At 39.7% G+C, this 25,004-nt stretch overlaps 2 protein-coding genes across 7 annotated transcripts in view; one reads left to right on the top strand and one right to left on the bottom strand.

Moving 5' to 3' along the window:
* The first annotated feature begins 4,946 nt into the window (after window positions 1-4,946).
* On the top strand, window positions 4,947-21,644 carry atl2 (atlastin GTPase 2). 2 transcript variants are annotated; one of them, XM_074675849.1, is made up of 16 exons: window positions 4,947-5,083; window positions 10,095-10,261; window positions 11,776-11,994; window positions 14,724-14,855; window positions 14,955-15,059; window positions 15,162-15,212; window positions 15,287-15,343; window positions 15,823-15,915; window positions 16,142-16,280; window positions 16,389-16,516; window positions 17,199-17,255; window positions 17,565-17,636; window positions 17,871-18,302; window positions 18,862-18,876; window positions 19,113-19,412; window positions 19,675-19,809. In XM_074675849.1, the coding sequence occupies exons 1-15, from the start codon at window positions 5,011-5,013 to the stop codon at window positions 19,248-19,250; spliced, it is 1,878 nt and encodes a 625-aa protein (XP_074531950.1). In that variant the 5' UTR covers window positions 4,947-5,010; the 3' UTR covers window positions 19,251-19,412; window positions 19,675-19,809. The 2 variants fall into 2 exon arrangements, with proteins under 2 accessions (XP_074531950.1, XP_074531951.1); XM_074675850.1 differs by lacking the exons at window positions 18,862-18,876; window positions 19,113-19,412 and having other exon boundaries at window positions 19,675-21,644.
* A 2,372-nt stretch (window positions 21,645-24,016) lies between these two features.
* Window positions 24,017-25,004, bottom strand: part of LOC141795419 (equilibrative nucleoside transporter 1-like) — a 36,592-nt gene continuing 35,604 nt past the window's right edge. For all 5 annotated transcript variants that reach the window (XM_074676284.1, XM_074676283.1, XM_074676287.1 and 2 more), the window contains exon 13: window positions 24,017-24,964. In XM_074676284.1, the coding sequence (XP_074532385.1) occupies window positions 24,853-24,964 (112 nt within the window). In that variant the 3' untranslated portion in view covers window positions 24,017-24,852. The remainder of the gene's footprint in view (window positions 24,965-25,004) is intronic.

The following is a 25,004-nucleotide window of genomic DNA, read 5'->3' as shown; positions in this document are numbered from 1 at the left end:
TCAAATAGAGATGACACAGGAAGAACAGGGTGGAGTGCAGTTGCTCCAAGATCATTTTGATTACTCATTGATTACTCACTTCATTGACAGCATTTGCACTCTTCAGGTTCCAGTTTAGTTGCTTTCATACAGACCCTGTAACAGTGAAACTCTTGATGGTAAGGTCACAGTATGCCAACTTCAGAGTTGAATCTTCCCGATTGTTGACTGGCCTGAAGTCAGTCGCCACCCACTTAGCAAATACTGGCAATTTCCTCAGTTCAGTTTCATCTTTTTGTAATTAGATATTCACAAAGTTGAAATCAGTTCTCTGACAGTTTTTATGATGCAGTAACCCACTGACATCAGTCTGATCAGCTGCGCCTGTATACTTAGCTCGAAGAAGGTAGCTCAATTGAAGTATTTTGGTGATATTCATCTATGCTGTCTGAGAGGTTTTTTATTTCTAATGAAGTGTACGATCTAAAAGTGTTGTGTTGTCTTTATTTTTCTATCTCAGTGGCAGCAGGAGAACACCCCCATAGCTTCACTGTGCTGTACCAAAAGGGACATAATAATGAATTATTAAATTCTTATATCAGACCTTAAACCTTGTCACCCAAGAATCACACCAACCGCCCAGATTTTTTGTTCTTTTGTCAGGAAACAGCCAGAGATCTCATCCTCTTTTCTTTCAGGAATATATATTTTTTTTTTTTGCTAGCCCAAATGGTTAAAGAGGCACATGAAATGTCATTGCAAGTGAATTCCTGAGCAGTAACGTTATACCCATATATTGCCTCAAAGCGTGTCTTTTCTTCTATAACCCCGCAAAGCCTGAACCATCAATAAATAGCCATAAAACTCAATTTTTTATTTAATTTTTGGAACTAAGATGTTGATTGACCCTTTTAGCAAAATCCACAAAAATAATATTGCTACATCATTTTGGTTTTTGATACAATTTTTGGTATAACATTTGACATATCGGGCGCATTAGGCAGCTTTTTAGTGAAGTTTTTAGTAAATATGCATTCTTTTAAGGCAGAAAATACTTGTTTCTAAAATGAGTAACAATTTAGATGTTATTCTTACCAAAACTTCTTGAAATTATTAATGATTTCACAAATAATTACATAAGAGCAGACAAAAACAACTGAAATATAATTCAGCTACCTGTAGTGGTATGATAATCCTCAAAGGAGATTTTCTATTATTATTATCATTTAAGAGTTTTTTAATGAAACTGTTTACCATGTTGATGAAATAGAGTTCTTGGAAACTAGTGTATCAACTATGTTTGGCAATAAATTCTCTTGCTTGTCAAAATTTTTGAGGAGTTGATCATTTATATGGTGATTTAAAGAGCACTTCTAAAATATGAGCACCAGCGGTCCCATGGATTGTAAAGCATTAATCACATTTCACAGCAACTGGTACTTTATATGCTAACCTGGTATAGTCTGGTAACATTATCCCTGCAAAATGCAATGTCATTGTGAGCATGTTTGTATTTAGCTTCTCACAGAAAGTCTCACAGCAATGTCAAACCAGCTAGAGACTTTTGCTTGGAACAAATCATAGTATATTAAAAACTTATTTTATTTTCTAGTCATTTATGTAAAACTCACATGTATTACAGCCCAGATTCTAAACGTTATGTCTCTCCTGCCATGTGGAATCTGACATAAGATTACGAGGCTTGAAGAAAAGACTCTTCACTATAGATGGAGCCCTGTAAGCAGATCCTCTTTCCAAACTGTCGGTACACAACACCAGACAACCTGTGAACAGCTGGGTAAACACATAAAGCAAGTTTATCAGTACATCAAGGCAAAGAGCTTCCATGACTTTCAGTTTAGCAGGCATTATCACTGAGAGCAGTTTAAACACAATAAAGTTAGTGAGCCAGATAGGACATATCTCTACTGCATTTTACAGATATCTGGATAAACAGTTGTTCTTATCTTTACTGTGTGTCGTCAGTCTTTTTAAAGAGAAAATGATCCTTCAACATGGTAATGACTACATAGGGAATGAGCAGGCTTCAGTGTGTGGCATGCATACAGTTAGCATGCTACATACCAGGGTGTAATGATTACAGTGAGTGAGTCAGCAAGTAATTTAATGATTATTAATTGTGTCATGTTTACAAAGTTAACAGTGAAACTAAAAGCTATGAACTAACTGCTAGTGTCTACATGTAAATATATTATTAAGGAAATGTCAACATGTTGTTATCTAGGTGGCATAACATTTACACACGTTATGAGCATGCTAACATTAGCTAATTAGCAATAAAGAAGCGGTCAGGACTCAAGACAGTATACTATGAAGTGCAAACTGTAATCCTGTGGTGAGTTATCTGCTTTGTAGTTAAGAAGAAAAAAATGGGACAAGAGAAGTCGGTTTTGAGTTGTTTATCATTCTCAACAAAGGACAAAGTTACACCATTTATCCATTTCTTTGCTAACCTTTTCCTCCACATGCATAATTTGAATTTTTGATTAAAAAAAAAAAAATCTCAGAAAAATCTGTTTCTGCAGCATGCTGTTCACCTCAAATTTGACACATATCGTTCTGCAGTGTAGGTTAGTAGTTAATATTACCTAATAATCCATTATCCTGCAGTTGGTCGTGTTTATTTTGTAGGTCATGAAGAGGCACCAATATTGATTCAAGTCCATTTCATGACCAGCAAAAATATCCTTACAGGAGCTCCATTATGAATAATGTTTAAAACAACAACAGCAACACAGTTTTTTTTTCTAATTCATCAATTCATACCTTGCTGATACACAAGTCATTGGGGACCTAACTCTGGTTTTTCACCTTGACTGACATCTGAAAAAGAAAATGACAGCAATGTGTCGATGTTTCAAATAGTTTCGAATATGCATGCTAGTTTTATTTCTGCCAAAAACCAAACACAGACGTAAGTGAGTGCAGGCAGAAATCTACTGAGGAAACAGGTCCAATTTTCTCCCAGATTCTTGTTTCACATTCTTTGGCTGGATTGTGGATGATAACAACATTGGTACATGTGGCAGAAAAAGCTGAGGCAAAGCTCCTCCATGACCACCTTTGCATTGAATAATGTTGAGGTTGTTGATGAGGTTGATGATATTGAGTGTTGATTGGAAAATGTGAATTGATGATAATAATGGTTGTAATGATTTGATAAAAGTAAGAATTAATTTAGTTAGTTTACAATTTAAATGATAAAGATAAAAAAAAAGGATTTGCTCCGTGCACTGCCTGTTCACACTGGTGTCCAATCAGACTTTGGGCGTTTTGGTACTTTACTTTTATTTTGAATTCTCTATTTACTGCCCTGTTCTGTTCTCTCCAAGTATAGACATGATAAAATAATAGCTTTAAGAACTGTAAGACTGTAAATATCCTCTGTATTCAGATGGGAATATATGATGCTTTGAGCAATGAAGTAAAGGCACCTTCTAATATTATACCAAAATTAAATTCTCAGGGTAAATAACTTAAGGATGGTGGTGGTCTACTTCCTGGTTGGGCTCAAATTATCATGAGCATGTGTCACTCAGCTATCTGCCACATTTAATGAAAGAAATACACCTACCCCCAAGTTTGTCTTTGTTTAGATGTAATTAAACAAACTCATCCTTTTAAACACCTCTATGTCTTGTTATTTGCCCCTTAAACCTATTCACTTTATTGGCTTAAAGTTATAGGCTAAGTGATACCTGCTATTCCATAATGAGATTGTTTTTCTCCTTTTCTCTGCTGACAGAGAAAGCTGGCACATCAAACAGGAAAAAAATGCAAAGATGGTTCTGATGTTGATGTAGGTCAGCGGTAAGTTTTTGTGTTTAAAATTCTATTGGAGTTATAAAAAAGAAGGTTTATCTTGAACTAGAAGTTCTATCTATCTATCTATCTATCTATCTATCTATCTATCTATCTATCTATCTATCTATCTAAAACTTTATGTCGCTGTCCCTCTACAGCCAGACCACTTATCATTTGATGTGTGAATCTCGGTGTCAAACATCAACTTTTAGATTCACTTTAGATAGATAGATAGATAGATAGATAGATAGATAGATAGATAGATAGATAGATAGATAGATAGATAGATAGATAGAATCATAATCTGTAAAAACAGAGATCTAGCTTTTCTCTGCTGAAAATAATTTATTGGATTTATTTTGTAATGGTGGACACTGGAGATGGACTAGCAAAACAGAACAGCAGCAGGAAGCTAAATGGGAGAGTAATAGAGCACAAGCTGAAGGCATGGACTGTATAAAATATGGACCTAGTCTCTGAAATGTCACCTGTTTTTTCCCAAAACAGTGCAATGAAGCCAGTAGGCCTTACTGGATAAGACATTGGCTTTATTTATTTATTTATTTTGCTTGTTGTGTTGTTGTTGTAATTGTTTTCTTTTTCTTTCTTTTTTTTTGATTATGCTTCCTTGACAACCTGTCATACATAAACAACCAAAAAAAGCCATTAAATCAACAGTGCTGTAATTAATCCTGAATATTTTAGTTTGTAAGTTGAGGCTGTTTGGTTCGAATAGTTATTTGGCTGCAATGGGAACATACTGCGCCTTTTTTCATACAATTTTCTTTTTTTTCTTTCTTTCTTTTCTTCTTTTGTTAAATAAATTTTTTTTTCTTTTCTTTTCTTTTGGTAGCCCATTATCTCCCGATTTGTTGCATTGAACCCACATTTTCTAAAAGGACGTGCACAAGCGAAAAAGTCATACGGGAGTTAATAAATCATTGCTACGCCCCTGAATTATGCCTCAAATTTTTGCCAAAGGTAACTATTGTTCTCCAGCATAACAGTCTACTGAAAACAATGTGTGCCTAATGCAAATGAAAGGAGAATGTGTTCTGCAACTGGGAAATTAGGAAATAGTTGTCATACTTGTGCGGCGCACTTGGCCCAGCTGCGGCAGCCTCGGGGCGTCCTGAACTTCAGCAGACAGCGTGAGAAGAAAAAAGCTTCTTTGACGTCAGCCACGTTAGATTTCAGTAGTCCAAGATGGCGGAGGTGAGCGGGTTGAGGAGCAGAAATCACATCGAGCCCAACTGCAAAAGCCGAGTCGTTGACGAAGGTAAACTGTTTCTAGTTGTGTGTTATTGATTTATGACAGGGAAATAACGGGAGATGAAGCTTAAAAAGATAGTTGAATTGTTTTCGCCTCTGTCGTCTTTGTCTGAGTGAGTGGCAAACTCTCGCTTTCCGTTAGCCAGACGCTTCTGTTTTCAGTTAGGACCCACGGTGTTTTGCCAAATGTGGCTCCCCTGCCAGAATATGCCCCCTCAACTTCACAAATAGGTTATGCTTTCAAAGGAGGGAGGAAGTGAGGAAGTTTGCTCAAGTGGGAAACCAGTTTATCGGAAAGTGTTTACTTTGTGTTAGAACGTGTAACCCCCTGCCTTCAACTTCTTGACGAGCGGTTGTTTGAAAGTTATTTTGACGGGATACTAAATTGAACACGACATCTGTCATATCAAATGGTCAGTCCGGGCAGCCACTTTCACTCGGCCCGGTCTGGGGTGTCTCGCCTGTAAACCTGCTCGTAGTTGCACTGTCACCGTGTATTGGCTTTGGCTGCATGGTTTCTGAACTTTGAAACTGTCCGCTGTACAACAGTTTCCTGTGACGGGGGTTCAGCCTCACTACACGTACGTTAATCTTCTCATCCCACTAACGGCTCGGATATATTTGAATGCTCTATTATTAGTCTGTTCAGTCTGAAAGCAGACTTATCCGCGTAATTACAAGGCTAATTCTGTCCACAGAATCATGAGTGTTTGTGCATATTTCAGACAGACACTGTGGAAATATTGTGAAAAATAAGTATCTAAAACGATATTCTGGTCCCTTAGAGGTTTGCCCGTGGTATTTGTTTCTCGTTACTCAAGAGAAATTAAAAGGCAGTTTGAAATTAGATTGAATGTAGAAAATTAACAGGCATGTATCTATATTGACAGTATTTAAAGCTAGCAGTAAGGATTCAACTGTCTGTGGTGGTCATATCAATGTGTCTGATGCAATTAACAGCATTTTTTAGGTTTATATCCAGTGACCTATATTGAAGAGAAGAGAGATTTTAATTAGTGCAAAGTAAGTTGTTTTTAAGCCTCAGGGGGTTTGTTTTTTCAACTGGGGTCAAGATTTTGATTCAGAAACAATGTTTCAAGTAGGGTGTCTTACACTGAATCTAAATCAGTATTATGATATTTCTGCTTTGGGAGAAAAGGAAGCAACAGTATGCATTTAAAGTGATACAAATCGTAATTTTTTCAACCTTTGAGAGAAACACCAGCAATTTCTTGGATTAAATTAAAGTTTTAAAATCATTAAATCCTTCACTAGGGTAAGTACTTAATGTTTTCAGCTCTTTGGATGTAGAGTTGCAGCTTTCTCTCTCACTCCACATGAAATAACACTGTTTTTTTGTAACGGTGGGTTTTTAAAATGTCACATTGTGCTTGTTGACATTTTACACAACGAACTTGAATGGATTTCACTGAAAATACTGGACCAAGTGACGAACACGTCTTCAGCAGCAAGTGCCCTACTTTTAAATCAATACAGCCACACTGTGCTCTGCCAAAACAAATAGAGGAAAACAGCCTGACATCTTTTCTATGCCAATCTGACAGCAGGAAATAAATCACCCAGGCACAGCACACGTTTGCTACCATCACATTTCTCTGAACCTTGTGAAGCAAAAAGCTAAAAGTCATCCTCCAAGATTCCTCACTGAGATTACATCAGAAGCTGCTTCATCATGATAACCCTTGTGTTTACTTTCATTCTGGCCAGCTGACTCTTTGGCAACCAGGCTCAGTAACAGTGACAGCTCCTAATCTGCACTTTGTCCTTAGACTCCCCCATTGGTCCACTTTCTGTTGAGCATTTGCCCTCCTTGACTCTTGTCCAGTGAGGTTATATCAGGTTGTCTTCTGTACTGGTTTGTAGGGACCTCAGCATACCTGCATCTTAAGAGGGTTTAATGGATTGCCAGTCCTGTGTCTTACACACACACATCTGCTCTCCTGCAATGATTTCTCAGTTTTCAACTAGCTTTCATAATGCTTGTCATACCAGTTTGCTCTTTTGCCTTTCAAATCTGAATCTCTTGCCCACAAAATGCATGTCTGACTAATTTGTTTGACTCAGTTCCACTCCCAAAGATCTGTTCAGGCCTTCTTTCATACACAGCATCTCTTCAAAAAGCCTCTTTAAAGGACAATCCGCCCATATTTAGACAGCTGGTGAAGCTAAGTGGACCATGGCCTTATCAAAGTGTGCCTCAGATATAGCGCAGGAGTCCAGGGAGAGGAGAGACGATTTGGGACAGTGCTGATGTAGGGTAGATACTCTATTCCTGCCGTGCACAGTTAAAGATAGACCCCTGGAGTACCAAGGAGATGCAGACCCCAACATAATTGTTTGTTTATGTGATGCAGTGTGCAAACTGACTCCATCTGTGTTTGTTTGTGTGTATGTGTTTGGGAAGAAACATGTAGGTGAGTGAACATCTGCTCAGAGCCACCTCGAGATAAGAAACGATGCAGCTAAATTTAGTTGTGCCCTGGTTTTCTGCAAGCTGAGGAGCAGGACGGGGCGTTAGTCACTTTATTATTAAGAGTCACTGTAGCAGTGAGTGCACACAGCAGCAGAGTTAATGCTTTCTCTCTGCTTGTTTATTGTGTATGTCTGTCACACACATTCTGCTGCAGTACAGGCTCCTCGCAGTCCCAGCAGAATAGCGTCTTTGTGTGGGTCCCCTCTATGGCTGCAGTGCAGTTGCCACTTCATCGTGCTGAGTGCTGCTCTGGCCTTGAGGGGGACCCTGCCTGCACCTCCACAGACCAAGGAAATGTGCATGGCTATTTTATGTGCCGAGCAGATTACTGTTACTGCCCTCCCTGTGCCATTGAGATCACTTCCTAGAATACCAGCATTGCTGCCATGCTTTTTGACTTCTAGCACCTTTAGAGCCACCGTAGTCTGCCCCACTTACAGTTGTCTTATCCTGTAGCCTAGTCAGATCTGCTCTCCCACCACCTTGAACTGGAAAAGGGCTTAGACAGGGTCCTGTGCCAGCTGCTGTGAGTGCTCAGCCCTGAACTCAAATGAGCCAAACAGAACAGAGTCATTGCTTTAATCACTGTGTTAGTGGGAATCTTCTTTGGTGGGCCCGTCAGTATATCCAGAATAGTTTTTATAATATGCTAAAGTTGGTTTATAAGCATCCTACTCTGGGAGAAAAAGGCTTCACAAGTGTCTCTGGAAGGGGTTGCTCTTTTTCACTTACCAGACAGACTTCAGACCCGGAAACATACTGGCTTGGAGGTGTTAAAAACATTATCTTTTGGAAGGCGTTAACTTTGCTGCCATTTAGAGCAAACAAGCCACATGAAAGCTTAAGCCATCTCAGGCTCAAGTAACCAGTTTAACCACAAACGCACACATTTAAATGTGTCTTTATTATCTAGACTAAAATACTGCCCTTTGTTTACCTGCCAAATGTTTGCCTATCATCTCTTTTCACTCTGTCATGACTCTTGGTTCCATGTGGAGCATAGTTTTTGTAAGTAACAGCAATAAACGTCCATGATTCAAAAATATCACACACTAAATACAATCCAATGTCTCTGTCAGACACCACCATGAAAAGTGCAAATGTCCTCAGTTTGTAAGTTGTTGTTACAGTTTATATGATTGTGTCAGAGAAAATTTCCCAATGCAAGGGCGATTTTGGAAAAATCTGCAAAAAAAAAGTTATTCAGCCCATCAAAAAAATTTTTTTTTCTTTTCAAATTTATATTCTTCATTTCAGTCTTTGCTATATACTGGATTGGAAAAAAAGTTACCACCTTCTCCAGCAGAGGGTGAAATGTTTCTCTCTGACTCCCGTGATGTGCATTTTTGGGGAAATATGGCTCCTGATATAGTCTGTAGACTTATCATCATCATTTAACCCTTTCACATGGTCTGGTGTAAAAAAAAAAGCTTACTGAAAATCACAAAAGTCATCAATATCGGAGAATCGCAATTTAAATTGAATCGTTTCCCCAAAATTTGTAACAGAATCGAATCATAAGAATATCATATCGTCCCAGCCCCACTGTATGCTACTGTAAGGATCCTTCAGCCAGTGCTGAAGCATGGGCAAGGCTTGAGTCAAAATTTTCAGCCTGCAATGAAGACACATACTTTTGAGGCAGTTGTTTAACGGCTTGATTTCTTTGTCCCCATCAGCCACTTGTGTTTACTCCATTAGATATTTTTATGACTAATTCTTTATACCTGTCGTCCAACCTGTTGAGTGGACTCTGTGACCAAAGGATTGAACATTCAGTTTGTACCTCAGGGAGTGTAATCTAAATCCCAGCTGTGATTTCTGTTAACTCAGTTTATGACATTTAAGAATCAAACCTTAGACTCTCCAGTTTTTGAATACAAAAGAAAATAAACCTTGAATTAGACCAGAATGCTTCCTTAAGAAATGAATCCATACAACAGTCTACAGATGAATGAATACTAAGTTACTAATCCCACTCTGTAAATAGTCTTTCCGTGGCATAATACTGATCTGAGTGCATTCCTGTTTGGGGTTCAGCGCATTGCTGAAGTGCTGCACTTGGGGCTGTGTGGCATGAAGACAGGAATCCTGCCGTTCAACACAACACATGTGCTTTGGATTAGATTTGATTTGAAGCAGAGACTTCCTCAGAAATGTCAAAACAGCAGGGAAGAAAAATGTAGATGTGCTCTCCTTCCAGCGTCCTTTTCCTGGCCCTCTGTGATTCTCTCCACTCTGCTATTTTCAAGCTTGACCTAGATGTGTGTGGAGCAGAGTGGATCACAGTTTTTGGTCCAGCACAGGATGTTGGAAAGCTTCTTGTCTACAGTTTTACCACATTCTTGGCATTTCGCTTATTTTAACCTCTAACAACAGTTTAAATCCTCTGAAGCAGAAAAATATGAACTATGAAAGCTACTTGTGGTTCTCAGCAGTTAACTCTTCTTCTACATGTATCTCCTTCTTCTCTCTTTAAACCCTTTTTCTCAACACTAACACAGTCTCTCATCTGTATTTAAAGGTTTGAGCGGTGTGGAAGATGTCCCCATTTTTCGGCATAAGAAGAGGCCTCCCTTAGCCCGTCCTGAGGACCTGGAGGATGAACTTCTTCCCAGGGTTCTGACCTCAAACTCAGGCAAAAATGCCAGCCTCAAACCCCCACCAGATGAAGACGTTCAGGAGGAAGAGGTAAATATTTGCTGCAGTTTCTGCATTATTGTCTCATATTCATAGTCCATGAGCCATTAATTCGATTTAAAGTATTTGTAGTTTACACTTCTTTTTTCTTTACATTCTGTGTATGTTTCTACTTTGGAAGAAAAAAGTTTGGAGGTTGGCAGTAGACCTGTCACGATAATCAATAAATCGATTAACCGAACGATAAATAAAAATGTCCTCGGTAAGTTTGCCAGCCTCGATAAACTGACACGTGCATGCATGTTTGTTTTCCTCCTCTTTCGACCAAAGAGGCTGAATGAGAAGATGGCTCACTACGTCTATCTTTCCTAACATCGGAGTGCATAGGTTCTATAGCAGATTTATAGCAGAGTGAGCATCTGTCAAAAATACGACCTTTGGCATCTTTTGCGACGGGGCTGCTCGAGTGATGGCACGAAAAATACAGTTCTTAAGCCGCCTGCCACAGTCCCAGTGTGGGAATATTTAGTTTTTTTATCAGAATGAACAAAGTGTGAGCTCATGAACACCAACGAGCTGATATGTCGCATTTGTTTGAAAATAGTGGCGATGAAGAAGAAGAAGAAGGGGAGGTGCAGCGGAGCCTTGTTCTTTGACAATCCGCTCTTACTGAGGCTTTTGGTCTGCAAAGTAAATAGAAATAAAAACGCCAAATGGTGGGCGCTCAAAGACAGCTACATTGCCAAAGAAATTCAGCCCTTCAATACAGTTGAAAGCCAGAAATGTTAAAAATGTTTGACAGACAGTACAGATTGACTGGGAAAAAGTACATGTTACAAACAATTCAGGAACTGTATAAACTCCCTCTTATTTAGACTATAGTTTTTATTGTTGTTTTATTTTTTAGTTTTGTTTTTTCTTTAGAGACAGGGTCTATGGTTTATTGTTTTTGATTAGTAATAATTATTTTCATTGGCATGTATTTTTTTTCTAAAAGAGTCCTTTCCATTTTCATTGTATTTTTTTCTCTTTCTTGTTTGTTAAATTTATTCTATTTTTTGTTTAATTTATTTTATGTAAAAGATCCTGACCTTTTAATTACAGTTAAATACTCTTAAGAAATTAAAGTTTCTTGCTTTTGATATGGTGTACTCACTTTATTATCCCATTTATCATAATTACATCAATGAAAAAATGAAAAAAAATCAAAATAATATTGACAATAATATCGTTTATCGGCAACAATATTTTGGACAATTATGGTCTAGCAAAATTTGTTATCGTGACAGGCCTAGTTGGCAGGAATTCTCTCTAAGTCTGTTTTAAATCTGTAACAACAGGTTTTGATGTTTATAAATGTTCAGTTCCTTACAAGTAGCTGAAGCCATTTTGAAATGGGGCATAAAAATGTTAATTTTCAGGGATGTATTTTTGTTTACCATTAGAAAACCATCGTGGTATTTGATGGAGGAAAAGTTTTTGCCTAAATTGGTGATTGTGTTTATAATATGTTGGCCAATGTCATGTGTTCATCATCTTTCCTTAACTCATTTCACACTCTTTAGGCTTGTGTTGAAGAAGAAAAGGAAAAAGCTGGACCCATCCAGATCGTCGTGGCCAACGAGGATGAGCACAGCTTCGAGCTGGACGCCACAGCGCTGGAGAAGATCCTGCTGCAGGACCACGTGAAGGACCTGAACGTGGTGGTTGTGTCAGTGGCTGGGGCCTTCCGTAAAGGGAAGTCTTTCCTGCTGGACTTCATGCTGCGCTACATGCATCGTCAGGTGAGAGAAATACTGTGTAGTGTTCATGTTTTTATTTTATGCTGAAGAGCTACAGGACCTCTGATGAAATCACATTCAGATAGACCTTGACACAGAGAGCGATCTCATTGACTCTTTTTGTATACCCTAGGTTTTGTATTTGTTTAGCTGCTGAATCTCTGGGTGTCTGGGAGGTTTTGCATTTTTTAGAGGTGTTTTAGTAAGAAAATGAAAGATGAGGAATCTGATCTGCTGCGCTTCTTTCACTATGAACTTCAGGAATTTAAACATCCCCTGCTGTGTGATGTTTACAAGTTCTAAGTTGACATTTGGCAGCTCATCTTTCATTCAAATACCGTCAACGTTCAGTCAGTAACAGATTTTTAGAGCAGGATGGCTCAACGATACAGTGTGCCAGATGTCATTACAACCAGTACAGGCATGTGCACCTGAATGTGACAGGCAGAGACCAGTGCGTCCTGTTGGGTCTCATACTCAGACAGGTGAGTAATACGGGACAGGATGGATTAGCTGGTCTCAGAACGGTTGAGTTTGCTCAGTTTATGGGATTAGACATCAGGTTTTAAGAGTTTGGTCTTACACTCCCAGTTTGTCCTCTGGCTTGACATTTGAGTAATGTCAGAGAACACAAAATGCTACACACACACAATAAGTATCTCATCTGGCAATAAATGCATGACTTGTGCAAGCACAAGTATCAACAACTAGTCCTTCAGACCTCCTGACAGCAGCTGGACACAAAAGTAGCCTGGATCACCTTACACACACTTGAAGAAACTCTCGTTAACACACACACACAAAGGATGAATATAGGAATGTTGTAACTCTGTCTCACAGCTGTTTAGTGGTATGAACATAGGCATTTATGTGAGTAGTCAGTGATACTATCTGTTCAAGCTTTGCTTCTTCATTTCCAGTGTCTCACAGCAGCTGATGTGTCCAAAGTATTTTTTTTTAATTAGTAGTTACTTGTTCATGTAAGGACTCAACACAATCTTCTGCTCTGCTTCAGGATGATTGTATGAAACATGGCTTTATGTTGAGCAGTAATCTGTGTTCATACACTCTTTGCCTTGCAAAGCAGTTGTTTGTTAAGTGACTTTTTACATTTCCAATTTGTGGTCAGTGATTTTACTCCCACGCGGCCACAAATAAATCAGTGTCATGATGTGGCTTTGCTTTTCACCTTCCTGTCTAACAGAAGGGGTAAGTCATTTATCCTTCACAAGAAGCAGGTGATTTTTCTTCTTGTGCCTTTTTATAATCGGAAATTTAAGTCTCTGTGCTACAGCTCTACCCATCCTTGAGATCTACTTTTCAGTCTATGCAGTCCAGAGCACAGACTGGTAACTCCAGTTGTCCTCAGAGGTGGTTAGATAAATTCTCACAGCCACACACAAGCACTATTAGGTAGTAGGCTGAAAGAGGTGTGTTTTGTTTGCCTGTGAGTTTCATTCTCACTCAAGCCACGTAAAAAAAAATGGTCTGTTTTTTTCAGTTTGGTTTGATTTAAAAAAATGTATCATGTTCTTTAATGTCACCTCGTTCCAACTTTGGGAACCACTGGACCTGAGTGAAATACTTATCTGTGCTGGTTGCTGATTCTTGTTGGCTATTAAGTGGACTCAAACATTTCTGCTTGTTACTGTGGCTGGCTGATTGTTGTGTGTGGAAACGCCAAAAACAACAACGCTGACTCCTGTTCATGCAGCACAAATAAGCCTCATAAATGATGGATGAACTGCCAGATATTGACCATAAAAATAAAATCCAAAAACCACCTTGATCACATGATCACTGCTGGCATGAGCTCATTCAAGATGTTTTACATCTAAGTCTAAGTTACAAGGTCACCTAAAACTGGATTATTTTGTTTGCTTGGATCATTGGATCAGGCTGCTAATGTATTGTTCAGTTTTTTTTATTGCAGCGATGTCACTTAACAGATGGCTCACTCATGAATCAAAGCTACCATGCCTCTAATGACACAGAATTAAGGGCCTTCAATCATTAAACAATCAAACTACATGAGGATCAGCATGTTTATAGTTTCTGTTCTCCTGAATGAGGACAGGAGCTGTAGTGAAAGTTTATGGGAAGTAAGCATGCTCCAGATTTATAAATAAGGTCTTGGGAGACTGGCTTGTCTTTGGGTTGCTCGTCAAGTATTCATAAGAGGAAATGCACTTTGCAACTACATTGTCTTTGAGGTTGCCGGCCAGCAGAGTGGTTGAAAGCTGTTCCTGTGTGCTTTTGCACACTGTGAAAACATGTGGCTAATGGTTTAGCCAAAGTTGCATGTGATGCTATGGCAACATGAGTTGGATTAAAACTACAGCCTGGCAAACAAGAAGGAAGTCGAGTACAGACTTTGACCAAAGCCTGATTATCTTCCCAGATAGCAGACTTTCTCAGTCGACCCTGCTGACATAGATTAGTTACATAGGTCTATCAGAGTTTGGTTTGATGTTGTTTGAGATTCAGAACAACTGCATGAAAAGTTCAGTGTTTATTTTTCTGTCAGGAAACACCCACTAAAACTTGAAAACATTGTGGTGCAATACAAAAGCTTACTTCACCACCCCATCTTCCCCTGCCGTTTTTTCCTCATAAGTTAAACTTCTTTTGCTACATAAATCTCAGCGGATTCTCCCTTCTTATCTTCCTCTACCAATCTTGGCCACTTACTTCCTCTATCTCACTCTCCTCCCTCCTCTCTTGTGTTACAGAGCGACTCATGGATGGGAGGTGATGATGAGCCACTGACAGGGTTCACATGGAGAGGAGGCTGTGAGAGGGAGACCACAGGAATCCAGATCTGGAGTGAAGTCTTTGTTGTCGACAAGCCTGATGGCAGTAAGGTAGTAAATTATTAGTGAAGTGTATGCAAAACAAAGAGCACACTTACTGCCTGAAGCTGAATTCAACGGTAACATGTATATTGTGTCTTCTCTCTTCAGGTGGCTGTGCTTCTTGTCGACACTCAGGGAGCGTTTGACAGCCAGTCCACTATCAAGGACTGTGCCACTGTGTTTGCTCTCAGCACAATGACCAGCTCTGTGCAGGTGCGTCTTAAATGTGGAAAATGCATTGTTTTTAAAACCCTCTTAAACATGTCACCAGTCATGTCTCATGTGGTGTGTGTTGTGATCTGGTTTTGTTATCAGGTGTATAACCTCTCCCAGAACATCCAGGAGGACGACCTGCAGCACCTGCAGGTTTGTGTCTCTTCTTCTTAAATCACCAAAGCTTGAAACTTCTGTAAACTGAAATCGATTTCTCGTATTTGCAGCTCTTCACAGAATATGGGCGACTGGCAATGGAGGAAATCACCCAGAAACCTTTCCAGGTGATTACAGCTGCTGTTATTAAAAAGAAAGATTTTTGGTTTCTATTTAAAAAAAGATACAGCCAATGGATCAAAAAATAAACCACATATTAAGGCCCAAAGTTATTGTCCATATCAGGACCAGGTAGATCTATTTCATATCTGAATAATTCTGATCTTTCTATGTGCTGCTTCAAGAGTAGCACCTCTATTTTCAGTTATACTTAACTTGTGATCCACACTGAGCACATGGTCTCCTCTGAAAACGAGTGACCAGAGACAGTAGCATAGTCCATTATATGCTATTGCACGTACTGTTTCTCTATAAAATTCTGTTTATTATATTTTTACACAGAAAGTCAGGTGATTTAAGGCACTATTTTAAATGAAATACACATAATCAGCCATCACACAACTCGTGATCTCTGTGACTCCAGCTTAAGTATTTCCACCTGATCAAAATTAACGTATCCCTCTTGTGCCTGTTTGTTGTATTTTAGTCCCTGATGTTCCTGATTCGGGACTGGAGTTACCCTTATGAACACGATTACGGTCTTGAGGGAGGAAACATCTTCTTGGAGAAAAGACTACAGGTGAGTATTATCATCTAAATCAAGCTAAAAGATGTCCCTGCAGCAGCTGACACACTTGCTCTTCCTGTTGAGCACCTCATCAGTCTCAAATTAAAAAAAGAGGGAGAGAAAAGAAAAACAGACATGCATGCTGTCACTGTTTGCTCACATGTCACATGTTTAAACATGACAGCAGAGAAAAGCACACAGTGTCTCTGTTCATCTTGAATGTCCTCTCCTGACTCAGGTGAAACAGAACCAACACGAGGAGCTGCAGAATGTGAGGAAGCACATCCACTCCTGCTTCTCCAACATTGGCTGCTTCCTGCAACCACATCCTGGCCTCAAAGTGTCCACCAACCCGAACTTCGATGGCAGGCTGAGGGGTAAGAGATCAGAATAAGGGCCACGCGTGTGTTAATTAATGATTAGTAACTGAGGTGGGCTGGGGATGTGAGGGTGCTGAAGTCAGATAACATGTTTGTGTGTTTCAGACATAGATCGAGATTTTAAAACATATCTGGCCAAGCTGGTGCCTCTGCTGCTCGCTCCAGAGCAACTGGTGGAGAAAGAGATTGGAGGAAACAAAGTCACCTGCAGAGATCTACTGGAGTACTTCAAGGTCCTGCAGGACTTTATTTAACTCAAGTTTTTCACCCCTAATTCACACATACAGCGTGAACGCCCCACAGTTTTTAGGTGCACCCCAATTCATACTGGATGCGTCTCTGAAGTGACACGTAGGGCAGGGCAGCACCCATAGCAGCTCCATGCTTTGTCCTTTCTGTTGGTGTCCTCACAGAAAGAATGTGTTGGGTCGTATAAAACTAGTTTTTTTGTACCTCCATGGTTAACTTTTCCTCATCAAAAATGTTGCATTTCTTCTGGATCTGACCTGTTGATGACTTCGATTTACGCCTGGGAGCCTGAACATGGTGCTTTATTTTGAAATCACTCTGATCGTTAACGTGCCAGATTTCCTGTTTGGTACAATCTGCTCCACAGAGATTGACGCGTTTCTGCAGCGCACTCTGGCAAACCCAGACTTGCACCGTAACAGTTGCTCACAGCCGTTAGTGTTTGTGGCACCAGCGTACTGCAGGACATGCTGTGTGAATGCAGTGATTGACTGCTGCAGCATTGGCGTAGTGCATGGTGCTCACGCTTCATGTGTGAATAAGGAGTAACACTGATCGGTCATGGCTTATCAGAGAAACAAATCACACTCTACCAAATAGTCTTCAGATGTAGACCTGAAAATAAAAAGAGTTATAATCTGTTTTGATTTTTTCCCCTTTCTGCAGGCTTACATTAAGATCTACCAAGGGGAGGAACTGCCTCACCCAAAGTCCATGCTGCAGGTTAGTGTCTGTCTCCAAACTAAGTTGTCTTTTCACTTTTGAGTCAAATGATTTTTTTTGTTTCATTATTATTAGACATGTATTTATATTTATCCAGTCTGCATGGGTTCACATGAAACCTGGATTTTATGCAGTCCAGGGTCAGAGAGCACAGCAGGTCTATTGATCCTGATCACACAGCTCACAAAGTCTGTTTTCCTCTGGATGACTTTCCAATCGACCATCCTCATTGACTAAAGGAAGAACTCCAGACTTTATCTAGGGCATCGAAAATTCTGATCTCTAAACTGCTGTTACCTTGTTTATCAGGCAACTGCTGAAGCCAACAACCTGACAGCTGTGGCAGGAGCCAAAGACATGTACGGAAAGAGTATGGAACAGGTAAGAACACAGTTTAACTCCATTCAACAACACAGAGATATCTTCTGCTTTGGCGTCAGTTCAGATACCACCATGGTAGCAGTTTCTGGAGCTTTTAAATATTAAATTGAGATGTCTTCAAAGTGCTTGAATCTTATTGTTTAACAGCTTTGTGGAGCGTCTTTAACAGAAATATTTTCATACCTGTAGTCATACTTGAATCTCATCAAACGCTGATTTCTGTTTCCTTGTCAGGTGTGTGGTGGCGACAAGCCATACATCGCCCCGGCTGACCTTGAGCGCTGCCATGAAGAGTTCCGTGAGCACTCAGTGCGTTATTTCCGCTCCGTGAAGAAAATGGGCGGTGATGAGTTCTGCCAGCGCTACCAGAATCAGCTGGAGGCCGAGCTGGACGAGGCCTACATCAACTTCTCCAAACACAACGACGGCAAAAACATCTTCTACGCTGCGCGCACACCCGCCACACTTTTTGCAGTCATGTTTGTCACCTATGTGGTGTCCGGCGTGACGGGCTTCATCGGTTTGAGCACTTTGGCGGCGCTGGCTAACCTGGTGATGGGCATAGCTCTGCTGTCGCTGTGTACCTGGGCGTATGTGAAGTATTCTGGAGAGTTCCGAGAGGTGGGGACGATGATAGACCTGGTGGCTGAGACACTTTGGGAACAGGTGGGTGTTGAACCTGAGAGGAGGGAGGCAGGGCTTCAGGTTATTCATCATAGTTTTTGTCACTTCTGGACTTTGATGTTTTACTGTTTCGTTGCTGACATAAAAGCTGGGTTCTTAAAGTTTAAACATTAAATAAGTGCAAAAAAAATGAAAAACACTTTTTTCCCCAGGGATACAACCACATGAAGTGTGTGTTAGTTTGATTTTCCTTTGGTTTCAGCGAGTGCTTGTGTATGATTTTAAAATCTCCTTTACTTTACCATTTTGCTTTATTTCCAGTTGCTTGAGAGTTCTTCCACAACTTTTCATTTCCTGCCTTATTTGTGTTTCTGTCTTCTTTGATCTTCACCTCCATCGTCCATCAGACTCTAGAGGAGTCACCGTGTCACTTCCAGTTCGATGTTTCCTCTTTTTCTTCTTTTGTTCAGTTTTTGGCCTGCAGACCAAGCCCAGAAGAACAACTACGAAATCAGAGTGTGTTTGTGTCGTGTCTCCTCTGACTTCTCCTTCATTCCTCTGTCTTTGTCTCTCTCCTCTCCTCCTTCCTTGTGCTCTACAGAAGATGATCAGAAAGGTGAGAGGTGTCACTCCTCTGATCTTCTGCTTGTTTTTTTTCAATCACTCTTCATTTTTCCCCATCAACACACACAACTCTATACTCCCTCTTTTTTTACTTCCTTTTTTCCTTTAGTCTACCGTATCACTCCCCTGGATCAATTTCCCATCTCTTTTTCCCTTTCTTCTTTCAAGTGTCCCTGTCTTGTCAGCTTGACTTGTTAACTCCTCTTTCTTCCTCCGCTGTCCTCTCAGGTGTTTTCCAAACTCATGGAGCCTGTCAGGAGGCACCTGGCTTGGCCTGTGTCTCTCCTCGCTTCACTCCCACCAGGAGGGACGCTCCACTTCAGAGCTGTGCCTCTTAACAACAACTACAAGAGGAGCTATCACTAAGTGCTGCTAAAACGACTGGCTGGTTACAGACTGTTAAACTTCCCTCTCATGTACACCTCTGCAGTTAGCTGGCTTCTTTGTGTTCATTTATATCTGGATGCATCCGAACCCCGGCAGGATTAACTCGTCTCAGGATCTCGAGGACTCAAGTGTGCTGAAATGGTTTTTACATGTCTTAGATTCATTTCTGATTTTTCTTTTTTTGTTAAAGGTTTTCTTCAGTTGTGAATCTCTGTTTAAGTTTTGATGCGTTTCTGTGGTCAGCATGCTGGAGACGACCTTCATTTATGTTCTTTTTTTTCTTAAAGGTTTTTCTCCCCTGACCTTCTTCCTTTCTTTCTTTTGTCCCCATTTGTAGAACTTTTTCTGATGCTCTAACTTAAGTAACCTTAAATGAAACCTGTGTTTGTCTCCTCTGCTGCAGGTTCTGAAGCCACTAAGCGAACAGTATATGGAAGACAACGTCCGACAGACGGTGGTTAACTCCATCAAAGCCAGTTTGACAGAACAGGGTTCGCAGCACACCAAGTTAAAGACTCACTGACGATCCTCCTCCTCCTCTTCTTCACCTTCCCCGTCGTGTTTATCGTCCTCCTGCCCACTCGCTCCATGTGCTCAGTCCTTCAACTGTGGAACTCGCTCAACACCAAAGCCCCCCCCCTTCCCCACCGACACATTACTTCTCGCTCTCCATTTGCTGTTATGGACCTGTTGGCTTACTGTCTGTGCTGCTCATCATCGCCCCCCAGTGCCTCAGAGCAGGAACTGCATGTTCACAAGAGGACTGAGCAGAGCAGCCAAACCAGGACCTGACATACTGTCAACTCCAGCGTGCCATGCTGTGATAGACACGTTGTGTTGTAGTGCGTACTGTAGACACACTGACATGTTTTCATCGCTTCAGGATTGAGCTGTAATTCAGGGAAAACTGACACGGCTGTGAGCAACAATGAATGCACTTCTAACCTGGTTTCTGTGCATCTGTTTGTTCTGTCTCTCAGGCCGGACGGTTCAGTTTACTTTTCTTCTGTTTGTTTCCTACAAGCACAAGCTACCAATCCACTCTGAAGACGTCTCTCCCTTTAATACTGTGTGAATGTGACCCTGAAGAGATCTGATGTTCGTTTTTAATGCAGAACTGACATACTCTTTTTAAAATGATCTGGCCTTTAGTGTCTCTTTGTGGACCTGCCAGTGTTTGGCCCTGCTTATGGTGCCACCTAGTGATAGCACTTAGCTAGCTCAGGGCTTTTGAAGCCAGGTCTGTTGATTTTCATGTTGAAGGATTTCACTCTTCTGCTGCCTTTCTTTAAAGCTGATCCAGCCCCTTTTTTCCTCGCTGTTTTAGGAGCTTTTAGCTTTTTGATGATAGAAAACTTAACTTTAATTTCTGTCAAGGAAAAGTTTGACATCATGTAAGATTTCCCCCTTACTTAAGGTTGATCCCATGTATGTGGTAAGACCATGGTGCTGAAGCCAGAAGCTAAAATGGTTAGCTTAGCATGACACACAGAATGGAGCCTGGGATGAATGGCTGTTCAAACGTTAAAATTGGCTTCAAACTGTAAATACAAAGCTCAGCGACACTTAATTGCTTAACCTGGTTCTGAATTTGTAATTTTACTTTCATTACTTTCAGTACAACCACAAATTATCATTATGATGTCTTTTTTTCTGCACAAATCAGTGTCAGTAAGTGAGCTTTCCAGGTGCTTTGAGGCAGATTTTTGACTGGTTTAGCTGTTTTTCTCACCTCCAGCCTGTGCTAAGCTAAGGCAGCTTCATGATTCGCCTGTGGACGTAAACCCTTTTGATCTTCTGATCCAACGACCTGTGAGAAAGTGAACATCTTTCTTTTTTACAAAAGTTAAAGGACATCATAAACTGACAAAACTGATTCAGTCCCCTGCCTTCTCTTGCGTTACATAAATTGAAATTACTACGTTTTCTTTTTTTGCAGAGGAGGATTTTTCCCTAACAGCTTCATTAGATCTCTCGACTCTTTAGCGTTGATTCCATCCACATTTTTTCTCACCTCAAATGCCAATCTCATACTGTACAGTTGTTTTTTTTCTCTATGGTCACTCATTACACAAATTGGGCATGTATGTTGGATTAGATATTTAAAGAAAATGTTTTCATTTTATAGAGAATCAGTTGACATAGGCTGTTAATTTTTTTCTTCTCTTGATCAGCATAACAGTCTGTGGTTTGTTAAAGATTGATAAATTGCTGCTGTAGGGTTTACACTAGTTTAGTCCTCGTGAGGATGGACGCTGATAGAAATGTGATGTGTATACTTGGATTGTGATAGCAACTTCTGGTTGTGATGAGTGGGCTGGAGACAATGTTTGCCTTTTAAAGATATCTGGTAATTTATTTTTGAATAAAATGCATACCTTAAGAATAAATAATCAATACATTTTTGGACTCTCTTTGCATCTTTTTTGAGGTAAATAATTCTTAACATTTATTAGAAGATGCTTTTAATGACATTTTCTGTTAAGTTGTTCTGAGAAATGTACTGTGTTCAAACATACTGGATTGTAGTATATAGAAAAGTGTTCATAGTGTGCATAACCAGCACACGGTATGAGGACATTAATCCTCAAAGAGGACAGAAGGCTGCAGTTGCTGTGAATTGGAGCTTAATGAATGGTGCCCATTTCTGTTTCCTACCTTAAGACTAGTCTAGGATTTGTAACTTATGTTACTCAAAGAAACTCATCTTAAACAATGGGAAAGGTTTAGTAGTAGTGACGACTTAACAGCTAGTTATCACCTCTTTGGTTGAGCACATTTACCACTCACTATATAAGCCCATTGCGGCAAGTAATTAAAGAAAAAAAAAAAGAGAGAGAAGAAGAAGAAGAGACAAACTAAAAAAGAAAAAAAAATAGAAAAACAATATTGCTAAGTTATAATGAGATTCTTAGTTGTTCTAATTACGTTACTAACCCATGATTATTAAAAAATAAGTCATCAAAATTTTATACTAAGTCTTAATTATGACATACTGTCATTAATATTATTATTATGACAGACCATTTTTCTATTTTTTTTTCAGGAAGAAATGGACTCCCATAACTCACTATGTGTTTTTTTTTTAGACTTCAGAAAGAAAGAAACTTAACAGCTGAGGCAGCTCATCCTTTCTTCAGGTGGTTGAAACCAAACTAGAGCCTGAAGTTATTCATAATGTGCTGACAAACAGGACATCACTTTTATTAATAAAAAGTTTTTTGTTTTGTTTTGTTTTGTTTTGTTTTTTTTGTTTTGTAACTCAAATGTTAGCCGTGCACTCTGTTAGGCTAGGTTTTGTTTTGTGTCAATGTATTGAGGTGAAAATACAGATCATTGCAGGGTAAAGGTCAAAAGGCAGGATAAAAAGGGTTTTGACTTTTTTATTCGTGAAGTTGTTTTCAATTTCTTATCTCTGTTTCCAATGTGTGTTTGAGAGTTGCGTTCCCATGACTGATCTAAAATATGCGGCTGAATGAACTGAGTGTTTAACCATGAGAAAGTTGAAGTGAAGTCAGTTACTTGGGGGTTGTGGGAAATCTAAAAATTTTGATATCCACATTTGACAAAAAGGGAATTGTATACAACTTAGAAGGCGAAAGTAGCTTTTTGTTTTGAGAACAGATTCTTATTAAGTTACCTTGTTCCACAAAGGTTAGAGAGACAGGGTTTTTCATATTGTCCCACAAATATTTTAACTAGGTAATAGGGAAAAGTAGACCTGGAAGGATCTAGAAGCAGGATTACATAAAACAAAGGCTGTGTACACAAGTTTCCAATGAGACAAAGGCAACATGAGAAAGAGTAAAGGCTGCGTTTCTTCTCTGGACATAATGTGTTTCTATGAGTTTACCAAGCTTTAATCTATAGCTGCAGTTCATGCTTTACCTTAAAGTGTTTGTAGATAAATCCTAACTAAGCATAAGAATTTTTCACAACTATGTTGTATGTCTTAAAATGACCAGCAGAGGGATCCAGACTCTTAAAAATACAGTTTTATTTTATCACAAACTGTTTTCATGCCATACTGTAAAATAAACCACAACACAATTAGACCAAAGTCTTGCATTTAAACAAACAGGCCATTAGTTTGCACAGCCAAAGTTACGAATAATACTGTGTACAAGGAAAACAGATGTAAAAATGTTTTTTTTTTTTTTTAAAAAAGGCCACAAAACTGCAAAGAAAATAAAACACAATACTGATAGAAGGGAGGCCTGTTGGCAAATCCTCCACTTCATAACAAAAATAACCTAGGAACAGATGTGGTAGAGTTTGAAAAACATACTACAGGCTATATTTATATAAAAATTAACTTCCCGTGAACATGTTGATGAGAAGAGTCACAGTTAGAACTCAAGTCTTGCTCAGAATGGCACATCCCATGAGAGACAAATATTTTTCTCTTTGCTAAAGACACCGTGGCTAATTCTCTTCAGGAAGACAGTAACTGTAAAAACAAAAATCACATGTGCAGAGGACATGACCTCCTGATCTATTTGGTAAATTTAACTATAACGAGAATACCTACACTTGTACAAATTCATCTAATCTACAGACACTCAAACTGTGAATATACAGCTGTTAGTAGCCCAGATTGTTCATTAAAACCTCTTCTATAGGGTTCAGTCTGATCTGACAGGTTCATTATGAAGAAACTTAAAACACACAGAGAAACACAAATGACTTGAGTCCATGGTGAGAGTAGAGTGCCGTTTCCAGGCTGCTCTCCAGCCATCTAATGGGTCATGACTTCCCTTCAAAGTTCATCATCAGTGACCCACGTCGTCTTTTTCTATTTGGCTTGATCAGCGTCAAAGCTGCAACAGTCCAGAGTGAAGATTTCTGTTTCATGTGCAAACCTCATGATGATTCTTAAAATCAATACACGCACTTAGAGTCTCAGTTCAATAATGATAAATTGAATTTACTGGTTAATGAGGACGAGCTGAACACCAGAATCAAAGAGCCTCATTTATAAAAATGTGACGACATGACATTTTTGGGCAATGTCATGACCTCTCATGTTCTCTAATAATGTGTCGAACAAAGTGAACCAACTTTTGGCTTGAGATTAAAAGAGAAAACTGAAATTTTTAGTTTTTTCTTCTTCATTTGGTGCAAATTAAAGTTTTATGAATGAAGCTTTTTTGGGTTCAAGGTCTTCATTGACACTGCCTCCGCCCAGGATTTTAGTATGTTGGATATTTTTAATCATACTCAATAAATTTTTCCAGTCCTCTAACAAAATGAGCAACTAAAACCATTTTTTTCTGTTTTGGGGAACCCTTTCATTAGCTTTCTGTTAAACTGACCTCAAACACAAAACCTGTTTGATCATTGGCACTAATAGAAAACGTCCTCAGGGAACGGGTAGAACAAGCACATGTGTACACACTGTGCTGATCAGTCTGTAATAAACTAAAATGAATAACTTGTTTCAGCTTTATACTGCTGCTGAGGTTTCCATGAGGTGAGTCTCTGCTGTACACTTCAGAAGACCACTGTCATCGCGTCTCCTTATCTACGCCCTCCTCTCCTCAGGAGGGTGAGGTGGTCTAATCTGTGGGGTTTATCTGATTTATATCATAGCCCGGAAAGCGAATGAGACTGCAGCACCCAGCGCCAAGCCCAGGGACAAGAAGAAGGCCATAATGGCCCCCGCCGTCTCCGCCTCATGCTGCGACACCTTCCTGTGTGGAGAGAAAGAGCAGGGGGACGACATTCATCAGG

Source organism: Halichoeres trimaculatus, unplaced genomic scaffold (genome assembly GCF_033239565.1).
Source record: "Halichoeres trimaculatus isolate MK-OKI-2021-1 unplaced genomic scaffold, fHalTri1.1 fHalTri1_scaffold_8, whole genome shotgun sequence".
In the NCBI taxonomy this organism is placed as follows: domain Eukaryota; kingdom Metazoa; phylum Chordata; class Actinopteri; order Labriformes; family Labridae; genus Halichoeres; species Halichoeres trimaculatus.
The sequence above is the reverse complement of the archived record's forward strand: the minus strand, read 5'-3'. Positions and strand labels throughout refer to the sequence as shown.

Coding starts and splice junctions, on each gene's coding strand:
- atl2 (XM_074675849.1), top strand. CDS start 5,011: ATGGCGGAGGTGAGCGGGTTGAGGAGCAGAAATCACATCGAGCCCAAC. Junction 16,517..17,198: donor ATCTACTGGAGTACTTCAAG/GTCCTGCAGGAC, acceptor CCCTTTCTGCAG/GCTTACATTAAGATCTACCA. Junction 17,637..17,870: donor ACGGAAAGAGTATGGAACAG/GTAAGAACACAG, acceptor TTTCCTTGTCAG/GTGTGTGGTGGCGACAAGCC.